The following is a 15924-nucleotide window of genomic DNA, read 5'->3' on the forward strand; positions in this document are numbered from 1 at the left end:
CGAAAGGATTCGTAGTCGAAATAGATGCTTTGCTTATTTTCACTGCTACAGTATAATTACCTCCCTTAGTTTTAAATCTGCCAGGTAAACAATATGAAATTGTAACTTGTTCTTCATAAAGTAAGTTAGTTGTATGGCTATAAATAATGTATTAAGCATTTAAAGAGTATTTGATATTTAAGGAATGTTTCTAGTAAAATCCTGCGTATATATTCGGCTTGTTTCTGTGTTAGTGAAGGAGAAATGCTGATCAGTAATCTCCCTAGAGTGCGGAGGGAATTCGAAAATGTCGGTAGTTTGCGGATAGTGCCTTTCCGTTGGCTAGGTGGCGCACTTTTCGCCAGTATATAAAGACGCGCAGATCGGCAAGTAAGTGAGTTCTCCTGTGTATGCGAGCGGGTCAACATCTGAAGAAAAGGGACGTTACTCTAAAAGAACTGTGCTCTGAAGCATTTGGGTGTTTACGTTGACTTCGAACGGTGCTGCCCCGGGCTTTTGAGTTCCTGTTGTATGGTAAGAGGGTCTTCAGAGGGTTGGAGTCTACAGACTTGGTACAAGGCAGTGACGGAAGCTTCACCTAAGGCCTTGGGGTGACGAAGAGCCAGTGGCTTCGCGGAAGCCAGTAGCTTCACGGAGGCGGTAGCCAGTAGCTTCACGGAAGCCGAAGCCAGTAGCTTCACTGAAGCCGAAGTCAGTAGCTTCACGGAAGCCGGAGGGTTCGTTGAAGGCATCGGTCCCCTCTTTGGTGGCATTGTATATACCTGAAGCGACTTGATTATTTAAAGTTTATTATCAGAAGGCAGGTAACCTAAGGAAAATTATTAATTACACTGTTTATTGTATTCAACGAAACAGTTAGCCTTCCGAGGACTTCAGCGCTCGGTGCTGATCAGCGCTCGGTGGCGGCCTCAGGAAGTCCGCCGTCGGCTCGCGTTACACAACTCCCAGCAGAGGGTCAAAAGCTGGTTTGATTATTGCACATAGTCCTGATGTGGACTAGTTGCAATAATTCAACTCTCAGCTTTATAACCCAAAATGTTGCATTGTACATTGTATCTTCACTTCAAGGGCTAAGGCACACCGATTCTTCAAATGGTACCATTAAAGCAAGAAATAATCACTTTTTATTTACTTTGTTATTATTTTGTATGTTCTATCCACCATATTGGAAAACTGTCGCATTGTTGCCGACTTAAGGTGTCACTTCAGGTTAGGTTGCAGTACACCAATCTTTTGCACATCATGATTTTTTATGTAGCGTAAGTCGCTAACGATGTCAAACAAATGTCGACCATTTATATTGTTCAAAATTTCAACATAACAAGAGCTGTCTCCATAGGATGACATATGCCCCATATGTTCAAGGTCAAGGGATCAAATTTGTGTGCGTATGGAAAGGCCTTGTCCATATACACATGCATACCAAATATGAATGTTACATCTGAAGCGACATAGAAGTTATGAGCATTTTTCGAAACCTAAAGGCGAAGTGTGATGGACAGACGGACAGACAGTGCGATCACTATATGCCCTTCTTCGGGGGCATAAAAATGTCAACAAGAATAGTGTGTTCAAACATTGTTGTGTTTTTTAGAATGCATGTGAAGAATAACATCAGTAGGTTGTCATTCGGGTAAATTTTATGCGTTTTTAAAGTTCATGCATTTCTTTCCTCTTTTTGTCAGGATGTCAGTTTAGTAGGGCGCACTGATCAGAAGCGGAGAACTGGGGCTGTGTTTATGAAGGGTTGCATATGGAGTCCCAGAGCTGTCATAGCAAAAATTATCAGAGGCTTTGGGAGTCAGTTTATACGGACTAGATGTGGACCTGAAAAATGATGGCATGTATGTATGCTGTGAAGTTTATTTTGTACATTTTTTTGGTTATGTAAAAAATCAGAACTGATAAACCTAATGATGGATAGATAACAAGCAATGCAACAAGTGTCAAACCAGTGACAGTTCAATACCGAAAACATGCCTGTGCTGTTGACTTTTTTTGTTTACAATCCCGCTATTAGCATTAAATAGTTACCTGTTTAATCAAAGATTTGTCTTTTGATAGGTCGGACGATTGCATTTCCTTCAAGAAAAATATTAACTTAGTTAAAATCAAATGTCATAGCTCTTCGTTGACGTGTGTATGATTTATTTATAAATGAATTTCAAATACACAGGTGCTCCTTAGCAGCAATTTCACATCCGCCATATTGAAACTTGGGAAGCTTTCATTCTACGCATGCGTATCGGCCTAAAATGTTCATCAAAGTCAACGCGACGCTCGACGTTTTGACAGTCATGGCAAAGTTTGACAGTCAAGGTTCAATAAGAGTTTATGATATTTTTTTTGTATGAAAACGAATAATTAAGGGGATAAAATGGCAAAAGCAAGACTCAATGTTACGTTTAAAATGAATGACATGTGTTTTAAATTTGCTTTGCTTGACGTATTTGCAACATTTGATGTCACATATTTTAGGTCAGACACTACACTTCTGCCGTTTTGGACAATAGCCTAATAGGGACTCAGATTGACATGTAACGTTTATGTGCAATTTAGTTTATTTGGAGGAGGAGACCTATGTGTATAAGTGATAGCTTCGATTAAGATAAAATTGGCATTACGCCGTGATATTACACTAAGATTGTGGATTCGAACGCTGATTACTCCATGTTTACTTCACTATGTTAAATATTGTGTATGTCATAGGCTTTTAGCCATTTATAATTGCATGTTATTAAATGGATTTGTGCATGATGATTTGCATGTAGAGTTTACAAATGACAGGACCAAGTCTTGAAAACAAGCTTCAATTTTGCATGCAATGTTCTATTTTGGTTCGTTGCAGATCATCAGCATCTGCGCTATAATCCACTGCGAGATGATTGGGTTCTTGTCTGTCCGCATCGCATGAAGCGACCATGGGCAGGCCATGTGGAGAAACCAGAAGAGGAAACTATTCCTCGGCATGACCGGAAGAACCCACTCTGCCCTGGAAACACTCGTCCTAATGGCATGGTAAACTACTGTAAATCAGGTTTTTTAGGTAATAATATGGTAGTTGCTTCTTGAGTTGTGTGTTCTTTTTGAGTCGTGGTAATGGAGATTGTGTGAAATTCCTTGATAGAACCTTGGTGCATTATGCAGTTGTTACAGGAAAACATTGTTTTGCTGATCAAAGTCAGTAAAATATTAGAATTCATCATAACTCAAAAAAGTTCTAATAAAATATTTCCTCCATTATGTTTTTTTTCATATATAGTTTTTCTAAGTAACACAAAATCGTTTATTTATGAATATTTTCCATGCTACATTGTGCTTTGGCATTTATTGACCAGAAATTAACCTCCCCAGCAATGTCAGTTTTAAGGCTATTTATTGCATTCACATCTTAAAATTGAGACAGCCAATCAGAATCAACTGCTCAAGAAGAACCGTAATTTTCAAGATGGCTGTTTGACAGTATCAACAAAATCAATTATTTTGATGTTTACAGACGATAAACATTTGAAAAAAACACAAATATAAAGACAAACGGTTTAAAAATATGTTTATAATGTTTCCTGATGATATATTTATACAAAAATTGTGATGTTACATCTTGATGAAAATTGCCTAGGACTCAAGAGGAAGATATTATATTTATTTTTGTTCAGTTGCATTGGAAATCGTAGCCTCATAGTGACGATTTTAAGTATTTTATGTATGGAAATCATCATGGAGTCCAAATTAAACCCATAATCTCCCTGTTGCACTATTTCAACCAATTTTAAGATTTTTACTGGGATAATGTTTTCTATTTTTGTACAGTTAATAAATTGCACAATATAAAATGTTCTCAGATGTTTTAAATGTAAAACAATGGAGCAAATAGAAAATACTGTTTTTCCACAAAATGAAATTTAATGGAGAAAGTATAACTTCACTTCAATAGCTATGTTGCAACAGCTTCCTTGAATATTGCAAATCAGCTCAGATTATGATGAAATAAAGTCGCATCACTTCAATGTACTTGTAAGCGCATCCTCTTAAGAAATTGCGGTCAGGCCACATTATGACAAACAAATTGTGTCACTTCAGTTTCTATGTTTGAATGTTGCAGGTGAACCCAGACTATGACAGTACATTCCTCTTCACAAATGATTTCCCGGCACTGTTAGAGGAAGGACCCGCACCAGGTATCATGCAAATGTACTCAGTACAGCTCATATGTAAAAAATGTTATTTGTTGCTGCTAAATAGTCAGAATTGTGATTAGTATAATTATTTATGGAGTTTGTTTGAAGTTACATACAGTCAATAATAATACTTCATGCAATACTTACTTATCTCAAACTTGATCTCCCAAACTTTTAAACATCAAAACATGTGTTTCTGTTTTATTTGATCTCCCAAACTTTTAAACATCAAAAATGTGTTTCTGTTCTATTTGAAACGTACTTATATCTCATTATGTAGGTTGGGCTATGAAAAGTGTGATTTGCCTGTAAACTGTTCAGTCAAAGAACATCTTTTCCTGAAGCGTTTATTTATTAAAAGCAGATTTTAATGAAGCGTCAGAGAATTATTGGTTACTGTCCTTGTTGTTCAGTTGTTGCAGTCTGCTGCATATCTAGATTACCAGAGTACAAAATTGATTACAGAAATTAAAATTAGAAAAATTGTTTCAGAAACCACATAGGTTAGGGGTTAAATATTTGGTGTGTTACTCCTCAACTTCAATAAAATTAAGCCCCTTTGAAACTAGCCACACACCAAGGGTCAGATGATCTACAGACTATAGTATATAATTAAAAATCATCTCAGAAATGGCAAGGATAAGAGGTTTGATGTTTGCTATGTAACATCATATAATGGTCTACTAACTTTGTTCAAATCATGCCACTTTCCAAGAGCCACATGATTTGTATACATGTATACTTGTATGTTACATTTTAGATGAGTCTGATGACCCATTGTTCCGATGTGCCGAGGCCAAGGGGACATGTAAAGTGATGTGTTTCCATCCCTGGTCAGACATCACCCTCCCTATCATGTCCTTAACAGAAATCAGAGTAGTGATTGACAAATGGGCGGAGATCAACTCTGACATTGGCAAGCAGTTTTCCTGGGTCCAGGTATCAATCTGAAAGTCATCTTGAATTTAAAAGCAAAATTATTCCACTTTTTAAACTTAGAGTTTTCATAGTTACTTAAGTCTTTACTGTAATTACCATGTCTGTCCATCCATCTGTACGTCCGTTCTTCCGTCTGTCTGAATGTCTGTCAATAGACACAATTTTTTTGGAGCAGGCTCCTACATTTATCAATGTACAATATTGAAACTTGCTAGGATTGTATCTTAAGATATGAAGTAGGGCATGTGAGATTTTTATCTTACAGTCTTGACAATAAAAAAGCTCAATTCTGAATTAATATTGTTGCTTAAGACAATAAAAGCAAAAGTAAACATAATTGAAACTACAACATCCAAATGTGTCATTTCTGGAATGGAACAATGGCCCTATTTTTAGTATGATCATATCATGACGCTAGCACAAGGTTTAACTACTGTGACAATATCAATTGTTTCTATTATTGGGCGATCATGTTACTTTTTAAACTAACACTAATCATCATCAGTTATCATCATAAATTTTACAGTATTAATTTTACATGTAAACCAAGAGATGTTCCTTTTATGCAATGATATAGATCACTGAGGTCCTGTTCACATTATAGTAAGTTACTGTAGAAACCAATCAGTCACTTAAATTAAAGGAGGTACTAGTGGTCTGTGCAATTTCTTACATTATGCAACACACTTTATCATTTAAGTTATGAATATCAAAAGCATAAACACAATGCACTTCATAAGTTGCCATTGATTTTTTTTTTTATTCGTACATCACTTTTTTATTTGTAATGTTATGTTGTTTTCAAAATATTTACGTAACTGAAAAAATGTGTATATGTAAGCATGAAAATGATGAACTTTTGTATAAGTCTAAATAAACGGTCTGTCAATCTGTCTGTCTATCTGTTAAAGAATTGTTAACGAACATCCTTGTTTTTAGCACAAATCCTTGTTTTAAACAGCATGCACCAATGAAATCATTGCAAAATTCTAGACGTTGTCTTAATTTTCTATGAAATAATGTCCAGGCAACTGTTTTTGCAGTTTCAAGCAGTTGGGAGTTCTGATTACATGTAGTAGCAAATGAATCACGAGGGTATTTGACGAAGTGTTTTTTTATAACAAACATTGGGACAATGAGCTGTTGGTTATAACTTCCATCGCCAACACTAAAGTGAAATCATTTTACTATGAATTTATATTAGTATATCTTACAATTATTTCAAATTCTGCTGTGCCCTTTTAATACAGATAACTTACACAATTGTGTTTCCGTGACTTCAACACACCAAAATTACTAAAATATGAAGTTGGCTTCATTCATAAATATTGAATGGATAATCTATGTGATATCATTAGTATTGTTAAATGCAGTGAAAATATTATTCTGAAATGTGAAATTTAAAACGCCAATCTTACAAAAAAAATAAAAAATTGTACTCCAAATGTGGTTTTACTTAGCTGTATAATCAAGACATTATTTGTTTTTTAAAAAGTTTGCTTGATGGATTGTATAAGATTGTGCATTTTACATATGATTTTTTTTTAAATCAGAATTTCTATCACAACTTAAGAGTAACCCATACTTTTTATGCCCCTGGTAGGGTGGCATATAGCAGTTGAACTGTCCGTCGGTCAGTCAGTCAGTCCGAAAACTTTAACATTGGCCATAACTTTTGCAATATTGAAGATAGCAACTTGATATTTGGCATGCATGTGTATCTCATGAAGATGCACATTTTGAGTGGTGAAAGGTCAAAGTCATCCTTCAAGGTTAAAAGTAAAAAAATACAATCCAAGGGAAGTAATAAGCTTTAAAAGGGAGATCATTTCTAAACCTGCCAAATGATATATTGAAAATTTATTTCAAAGCGGCGCAATAGGGGGCATTGTGTTTCTGACGAACACATCTCTTGTTTCAATTTCCTTTGAAAACAAGCTTCAAGTTCTGGTAGAATCTCATTTATTTATTTATTTACACTTCATTAAGAAACTTTTTATGTTACCAGAATAAAATAATAAGTACATGCCACTGCATAAATGTATTTTTTTAAATATGATCTCAGAATAGACGTAGCAACTTTTTAATATTGAGCAAAGCCCTCATACAGCACTTAAGAGTGCCAACTGGCTCACAGCACTATAATCTTTTATGGGTCTGCTAAAATGATATTAAGAAATTAACCTAAAAATCTGCTTTTGGATGTTTAGATGCAAAGAAAATGCATAATTATGTAAGGTGTAATATTTGCAGATATTTGAGAACCGTGGTGCCATCATGGGTTGCTCGAACCCTCACCCTCACTGCCAGGTGTGGGCCAGCTCCTTTCTACCCAACGAACCCACGGTGAAACATCGCACCCAGCGGGAATACATGGAAAAGCACCAGTCTAATATGCTGCTCGATTATGTACACAGGGAACTGGAGCGCAAAGTACAAGTGCCTTATGTTTGTATAGATACCAATAGTTGAGTGTTAGATACAGGTGTTCCTCGATCTGGGAAAACTGGGCTTAATTCATGTGTGACAGTGTTTTCCCGGATTAATCTATGCAGTCTACACATGCTTATCAGGGATAAAACTTTCTGCCTGTATGGACTTTTTATGTCCCCCACTATAGTTGTGGGGGACATATTGTTTTTGCCCCGTCTGTTGTTCTGTTGGTTGGTCTGTTGGTTGGTTTGCGCCAACTTTAACATTTGCAATAACTTTTGCAATATTGAAGATAGCAACTTGATATTTGGCATGCATATGTATCTCATGGAGCTGCACATTTTGAGTGGTAAAAGGTCAAGGTCATCCTTCAAGGTCAAAGGTCAAATATATGGGTCAAAATCGCTCATTTAATGTACACTTTTGCAGTATTTCAATATTCAAGAAAGCAACTTGATATTTGGCATGCATGTGTATCTCATGGAGCTGCACATTTTGAGTGGTGAAAGGTCAAGGTCATCCTTCAAGGTCAGAGGTCAAATATATGTGGCCAAAATCGCTCATTTTATGAGTACTTTTGCAATTTTGAAGATAGCAACTTGATATTTGGCATGCATGTGTATCTCATGGAGCTGCACATTTTTAGTGGTGAAAAGTCGAGGTCAAGGTCATCCTTCAAGGTCAGAGGTCAAATATATGTGGCCCAAATCGCTTATTTTATGAATACTTTTGCAATATTGAAGATAGCAACTTGATATTTAGCATGCATGTGTATCTCATGGAGCTGCACATTTTTAGTGGTGAAAGGTCAAGGTCATCCTTCAAGGTTAAATATATGGGTCAAAATTGCTCATGTAATGTCACTTCTGCAATATTGAAGCTAGCAATTTTATATTTGAAATGCATGTGTATCTCATGGAGCTGCACATTTTGAGTGGTGAAGGGTCAAGGTCAAGGTCATCCTTCAAGGTCAAACGTCATATAGGGGGACATTGTGTTTCACAAACACATCTTGTTCTTTCAAGGAATTTTCTTTATTTTTCTGCTACACCAACATTCGGTGTAGTAGAAAGGTTTTGTGTCTGAGTAGCTTGTGCAGACTACACAGGATAATCTCGGACTTCTCTTTACATGCATGCATTAAGCACAGTATTCCCAGCACGCAGCTCAAGGTGAAGTTTTAAATGCAAGGTCATGGCGAAACTTGGCAAGTGCTTGCAAGTGCTTATCTGTGCAGTGTTGTGCATTGTGAAGCCTATCTTTTGTAACACTCACCTGTTATTGTGCATTGTTAAGCCTATCTTTTGTAACACTCACCTGTTATTCTATTCATCATAATATGCTATCCTAAACAATCATGTGAAGACCATCGAAATATGTAAAAGATGTTAACTATTACTTTTGTTTTTCAGTTTTGCACACTTTTTTTTAACTACAAATATTTTATTTTGTATGAGGCTGCATGGACAGCCATTATATGAAGTTATGCAGGTGTTTTATTAAAGAAAGTTAAGAAATAATTCATCATTATTGATTCTTGAGTTTTTTATTTAAGTCATGGAAGTATAAAAACTTTATTTTATTTTTTTTAATCTTTCCCACTTTAAAGCAAAGTGAAATGTCAAAAATACATGTATACAACCAGCATATAACCAGAACAGCCTGCAAGTCACTGGAAAAACAGGCAGGCTGTTCAAGTATCTTACATTTTATTTATTATTAATTATTATTTATCGAATTTGACTGGTAAAAGCTTCTTATTTTCTGTACTTAACAACAAGGGCTTCCTATCTTTTCACATAAAAGTACTAGCCTTCATTATAATCATAATTCAAAATTTGTCTGACAAAACACTGTAGGAGTAAAACAAATACTGTAAACATTAATCGGAGCTAACACATTACAGCCAAGTATTGCTACATGTAAATACTCTGAAAATTAAAATGTCATCATCAGACGTTAATTGTCCAATATACCCCAATTGAATAAATTCAGCTTTATTTTAGCACAGATAACAATACTTCATTTGCTGACTCCAATGCTTGAATCTTTCAGGAGCGTGTAGTGTTGGAGAATGCAGACTGGGTGTGGTTGGTGCCCTACTGGGCTGTCTGGCCGTATGAGACCTTGCTGATCCCCAAAACACACGTCCTACGCATTGAAGACCTTACAGACATACAGCGACAGTGTAGGGAACCTTGATTTTTCTCCAAGATCATTAAATAGCAAAATCTAAACTATAATTTATTTCCTCTTAAGTGACCCGTCCTAATGAATGGTAGCTCAGAAAACTATTTTCTTTACCCCAAAACCATTAAAAATATTTTATTTGGTTTATTTTTTGATGCAATAATTTTACTGGGCAGGTATTTTTTAAACCTAATAAGTAGAGTTCTTGTAGCATTTACAGAGGTGATAATCATGTGACAGTCAAGATGATGACGTTCATGCCGAGACAGTTATTTTTAGCTCAGCGTTTTCAGAGAAAACCCGAGGTATTGTCATAGCTGGCTCGTCGTGTTGTCTGACGTCCGCGTCGTGCTAAAAGCTTAACATCTAAAATCAAAATGCTTCCACCTACAACTTTGAAACTTCATATGTAGATGCACCTTGATAAGTTCTACACGCCACACCCATTTTGGGGTCACCAGGTTAAAGGTCAAGGTCACTGTGACCTCTAAAAAAAATAAATTCAAACAAGCTTTCATTTATTCAAAACTGCACCCATTGCTGAGCGTGGCACCCGTTATGGGGTGCTCTTATTCTTTGTTTTATACCCTTTATTACTTTTGTTTAATTCTTAAATGATGCTCTCTTTTCAGCCATATCAGTAGGCAGGTGATTAGCGTTTATTTCATATCTCGACTTTACTCCCCGCAAATTTTCTTAGTGGAGTTTAAATTAGGTCAAACCTCTAAGAAATTTTGCAGCGAGTAAAGTAGAGATAAATAGCAAATATTAATACGAAAAAAACGCTCGTAATTTTCTTGCTAATATGGCTGGAAAGTGAGTGGTATTTAAAAATATAAATACATGTAATAAAGGGTACTAAATGGCCATAAATACCTGCCTTAGCATGGACGTCGCCATATTGACTACCACGTGCTTACCCCTCTCTGATTTATAGCTATCCTGAAACATTCAATATTCATTCGTTGATTCATTTTGCTTTCTTGTTTAAGTATTAAATACTTTCCAAGTTCCATGTCCAACTTATATGTTGATGTTTATATTTGTATTGCATGAAGGTTTTATGTTTTCTGCAATGTTGTATTGCAGCTTTAGCAGAGATAACTAAGCAGCTGCTCACCAAGTATGACAACTTGTTTGAAGTGTCGTTTCCATACTCCATGGGATGGGCAGGTACAGTGTGCAAATGTCCGTCTGTGTAATGAGTGGTCTTACATCAATCTAATTCATTTGATATTAATTTACCAATTAAAACATTCATTAATTGCTAAATTGTGTGCTTTTTAAAATTGAGGTATATATATTAAAAAAAGATACTCTTCTAATGACAGTTAACCCAAGCTAAAGTTTGTGGTGGGAGCACCATAATTCTTTTGGACAAATACTGGTCGTTGATTTACTAGGAATTATACTTACATCTTTTTTGTTAATACCTGGAAACAATACCCGGTACATTTATTTATAAAAAAATATCACAAAAATTTGCACCGTAATGTATTTATATTTAAAGCCAAGAGTTAGCTAAACACTATCTGTTTTGTTGTATGTTAACCCACAAATGATCAAAGGAAATTTTTATTTAATGCTAAACATCATGAAATTATAATATTATGTAATATTGTATACTTCTCAACATTCTCCATTCTGCTGTCACAATTAGTGTGTTAACTATGTCAGTTTCACAAAATCTTAAAATAACTTCATGTGAAAAGCAATTTGAATTTTAGCTTTTTATGCCCCTGGATCAAATGATCGGGGGTATATTGTTTTTTGGCCTGTCTGTCTGTTATTCTGTCTCTAAAATTTAACCTTGGTTAAACTTTTGCAATAACTTTTGCAATATTGAAGATAGCAACAAGATATTTGGCATGCATGTGTATCTCATGGAGCTGCACATTTTGAGTGGTGAAAGATCAAGGTCATCCTTCAAGGTCAAAGGTCAAATATATGGCTTCAAAGCGGCGCAATAGGGGATTCAAACTAACCTTGGATAAACTTTTGCAATAACTTTTGCAATATTGAAGATAGCAACTTAATATTTGGCATGCATGTTTATTTCATGGAGCTTCACATTTTGAGTGGTGAAAGATCAAGGTCATCCTGCAAGGTCAAAGGTCAAATATATGGATTCAAAGCGGCGCAATAGGGGGCATTGTGTTTCTGACAAACACATCTCTTGTTCATCTGATTTTTCAAATACAATAGCCCTGCATTCACATGGCTCAATTAAAAAAAAAGATTTATGCACTTGCTCCTTAGTTAAGTACAAAAAAAACGCACGGAAAGTGAAAACTAACTTGAAAAATATAGAAGACCGAGAAATTCTTTGCATTATACACATTCTTAGAAAGTGTCACTAGACCAGTTGCATAATGACTTTCCACTATGCCTCTTTTTGGCAGCACCCTGCTCCTATTTTTTATCCGATATTCCCCCTAAAACATTGTATGAGCTTCGTTCTGGAAAACTGAGCTTAAAGCATGTACGTAGTGTTATTCCAGATTAATGAAGGACAGCACTTCAGCTGTTACAGTATTTTTTGTGTAACAGGGTCTCTTCTCTTCTGCAGGTGCCCCGACTGGGAAGTATCTTTCAGAGGACTGCAGTTTCTGGCAGCTGCATGCCGTGTACTACCCTCCCCTCCTGCGATCGGCCTCTGTCAAGAAGTTCATGGTTGGCTATGAGATGATGGCCACGGTGCAGAGAGACCTCACTGCAGAGCAGGTACAAGACTTCAAGAAAATCAGAGTTCAGAAAACATTTATACATTTTTTCTGACTTTAAGTCAAACTTTCTTATCTTGTGATGATATTGACAATTTGTCAAGGTGGAACAATATTCCTTACCTTCTACATTCATTGTATATATCAAATACATTTCGTGAACTCGAACTCTCTTCTAAATTTTTTACATCCAAGTGTGTTTCCGTCCCAAACACAATTTCAACAAGTACCTGTGCATGTTCATCAATTACCTCCGCATTTTTGACAAGTACCTTCGCACTTTCAACAATACCTTCACACATTCAACAAGTACATTCCCACTTTCAAGTAGCCCTGTTTGCTCTTACAACCAGTACACTTTCAACAAATGCAGTTTTTCATTTCAACTACAAGTATTACCTTCACACTTTCAACAAGTACCTTTGGCACTTGCAACTTGTACCGTTAGCTCCTTCAGCAAGAACCGTTGGCACTTGCAACATGTACCGTTAGCTCCTTCAGCAAAAAACGTTGGCACTTTCAACAAGTTCTGATAGCACTATCAAAATTCTTAGCACTTCATTGTTTTAATGATTTCTAGCTTGATATCCTTTGGATTTTTGTTTTCTAAGAATATTAACCTCATATACTTATACTTGCGTGTAATTTCTAAGGTTAATATTTTGAGTAGCAAAACAAATACAGGTGTGTTATTTCTGTGGTTAATATTTTCAGTATTTAAAAAATACCGGTGTGTCGTTTCTTAGGTTAATTTTTTGGGTAGCAAAACGTTTAGATTTTTAAAAATCCTGTTTTTATATAGTTTATATCCTCATGTATCGGATCAAATATGTTGATATATTGGAAACATTGCAAGCTTTATCAAAACAAAAAAGAATTTATTTGGGCATGTGAATAACCTTTTGCTGTGTGGTAAACAGGTACAGGGAACCACAATTGTGAAAATTGGGTTGGTCGGAAAGGGGAGGGGAACAAAACATTTGTTTGGCCTAAGGGGGTAGACAATAACAAACAATAATCAAGCTACATTTCGCATCACAAGTGTTGAGTTTATATAAGTGTAATTAGAGACGCTTAAAATATCTTAAACACAAGCTTTGGCAATTTGTGCAGATTTACTTGCTAAGCTAATAAACTTGTCTGTTTTAAACACTTACATGTTATTCTATCTATTCCATTCTCATTTTTATGTTATTCAGAAAGTAAATGTGTATGCGAGTAAGAGTATGGAATACAATTATGTTCCTCCTATCAATGTATGTCATGCTGGACACTATCTTACAGGCAGCCCAGAAATTAAAAGATCTGCCAGACGTTCATTACAAACAAAGGGCCCATTCAACTGACAGCTGTCACCCAGACTGATACAGGACAATGTGTTTTTTATGAAGAATATGTGTTTGGATATGATTGAGACACTTACTGTACACAATGTATGATGCATTATAGTGGTACTGTGTGCTAACTGGGAAAAAACGAATTTTAAGTATCTATTTTTTTATCAGATTTTATGTTGCATTAAACGTTCTTTTTTAGCTCACCTGAGCACAATCGCCTTTTGTCCATCATGCATTGTGGGGCATCAATATTTGCCTTGTTAATACTCTAGAGGCCACATTTATTGTTGGATCTTCATGAAATTTGGTCAGAAGATTTGTGCAAGTGTTATATTGGACAAGTTTGAAAATGGTTTCGGTTGGTTAAAAAACATGGCCAGCAGGGGCATTTTTCCATATATGACTATGGTAAAAACTTGTTAACACTGTTACAGTCACATTTATTGTCCAATCTTTATGAAACTTGGTCTGAATATTTGTTCTAATGATATCTTGGATGAGTTTGAAAATGGTTCCTATAGTTGAAAAAACATGGCCACCAGGTGTCGGGGAATTTATCCTGATATGGCCATAGTAAAATCTTGTTAGCACACTGAAAGTTACATTTACAATTCATTAATCATGATACTTGGTCAGAACGTATGTTCTATTATTATACTTCACTTTTATTCACAATGCTTAATTCCCATAGGCCATCGTGACAAAGAAATACTGTCAGACCCAGGGGGAAAAAATTTACTGTCCAAAAATTACTGTCGCCCGCTACCTTAGCAATTACTTGCGGAATGACGTCACTTTGATTGTCCGAGCACTGTTTATGAATGAAGAAGACATCATTTGATTTTCTTTGTTGTGGTGACGTCCAGTTTTCTCCGAAAAGTGGAGGACTTTCGGTTAATATAATTCTCATTTATAACCTTTAAATAGTGGATAACTTATTAATGAAATCATGTTAGAATCGAAAAAATCAACGTTTGAAACAATAACATTGAAGAAAATTGTTTGAAGTTAATACTATGTGACTGTAAGACTTAGAAAACACTTTACGAGACATACTTAATACTGTTTAACTATTGAATTTTTATTTTTTGTGATAAGAAATTGACTGTGTTAACCAGTGTGTTTTTATTATTGTTATCAAAATATTAACTGTTGTTCATAGCTGAAATTAAATACAATTATTGAATATTAAAATTGTTAATAGTTTATATAAATTATTCATGTTTGAATAGTTTTTTCTTCATAATAAAATAAATATTACATGGCTGACAGGGTAACAGTAAATTTGTCAACTTTCGAAAAAATACTGTCAACTGAGACGAAGCCGAGGTATTTCCTCAAGTTGACAAATTTACTGTCACCCTGACAGCCATGTAATATTTATATAATGATATCTTGGGCTGCACAGAACAGGTCAGTTCCTTTTTTTTCTCAGGTGAGAGACTTTGTGCCTTTCAGGTTCTCTTCTTTTAAAGACTACTGCCAACTTCAGTAAGAAGTTAATTGTTAAATAAGGTTCAGACATTTATATAGATAACTATCACACAAATCAGCAGCATGGTGTAGTTCTATAGTCCTTGCACATAAATTATGTGAAATCGAATTTATAATTATAGTTTTATTTTTTCAGCTTTACGTTTGCTATTTCCTCATTTTGTCAAAATGGTTGCTATAGTAAAAAGTTGCAGTTTTACATCTTTTCTTGTTTAGGCATCTACACCATAAGTCATATCATCATCTAGCACATTACCAAATGACTGTTGTTGATGGTGTTATCATTATGCAGCAGAATAGTTGTTAAAGTTCGGAATCTCAGTTGTGTTTTAATTCATGTCGGAAATCCACTTGATCTTATATGTTGATTTGTTTCTTTTGTCAAATATTTGGTCTCACACATGTTTAGGAACCGTATGTCTTTATGTTATGTTTTAACAACTGTATTGTATCATTCTATTGATTGTACAGTGTTAATTGCTTATCTAACATTTGTTTCAATTTTAATTTTATGTTGTTTTGTGTTGTTTTACCTTTTTATTTGGATTTCAACAATAAACAATATTTTTTTCAGTAATGTATCCTCAATTTCTGCCATCATATAAATTGCACATTTGCTTGCTGTTGTCT

General features: G+C 35.2%; 3 protein-coding genes across 8 annotated transcripts in view; 1 reads left to right on the forward strand and 2 right to left on the reverse strand.

The window, feature by feature from the left end:
- The window catches only part of LOC127877618 (leucine-rich repeat-containing protein 49-like), a 104808-nt gene extending 102568 nt beyond the window's left edge, over positions 1–2240 (reverse strand). For 3 of the 5 annotated variants that reach the window (XM_052423677.1, XM_052423675.1, XM_052423672.1), the window contains exon 1: positions 2035–2240. In XM_052423677.1, coding sequence (XP_052279637.1) covers positions 2035–2079 — 45 coding nt within the window. In that variant the 5' untranslated portion in view covers positions 2080–2240. The remainder of the gene's footprint in view (positions 1–2034) is intronic. The other 2 variants (XM_052423676.1, XM_052423679.1) reach the window with 2 other exon arrangements.
- Positions 1–15924, reverse strand: part of LOC127877630 (uncharacterized) — a 124683-nt gene that overhangs the window by 69966 nt on the left and 38793 nt on the right. The window lies entirely within an intron of this gene.
- LOC127877625 (galactose-1-phosphate uridylyltransferase-like) lies at positions 2239–15867 on the forward strand. Its single transcript, XM_052423696.1, has 9 exons — positions 2239–2319; positions 2849–3018; positions 4103–4178; positions 4939–5117; positions 7371–7550; positions 9606–9738; positions 10830–10913; positions 12310–12464; positions 13748–15867. The coding sequence occupies exons 1-9, from the start codon at positions 2256–2258 to the stop codon at positions 13826–13828; spliced, it is 1122 nt and encodes a 373-aa protein (XP_052279656.1). The 5' UTR covers positions 2239–2255; the 3' UTR covers positions 13829–15867.

Source organism: Dreissena polymorpha, chromosome 4, assembly GCF_020536995.1.
Source record: "Dreissena polymorpha isolate Duluth1 chromosome 4, UMN_Dpol_1.0, whole genome shotgun sequence".
NCBI lineage: Eukaryota > Metazoa > Mollusca > Bivalvia > Myida > Dreissenidae > Dreissena > Dreissena polymorpha.

Bases quoted from the DNA above. Each gene is read 5' to 3' on its own strand.
- LOC127877625 (XM_052423696.1), top strand. From the start codon at position 2,256: ATGTTCATCAAAGTCAACGCGACGCTCGACGTTTTGACAGTCATGGCA. The intron at 4,179-4,938 runs GTATCATGCAAA...GTTACATTTTAG, and splicing joins AGAGGAAGGACCCGCACCAG to ATGAGTCTGATGACCCATTG. The intron at 12,465-13,747 runs GTACAAGACTTC...ACTATCTTACAG, and splicing joins GAGACCTCACTGCAGAGCAG to GCAGCCCAGAAATTAAAAGA.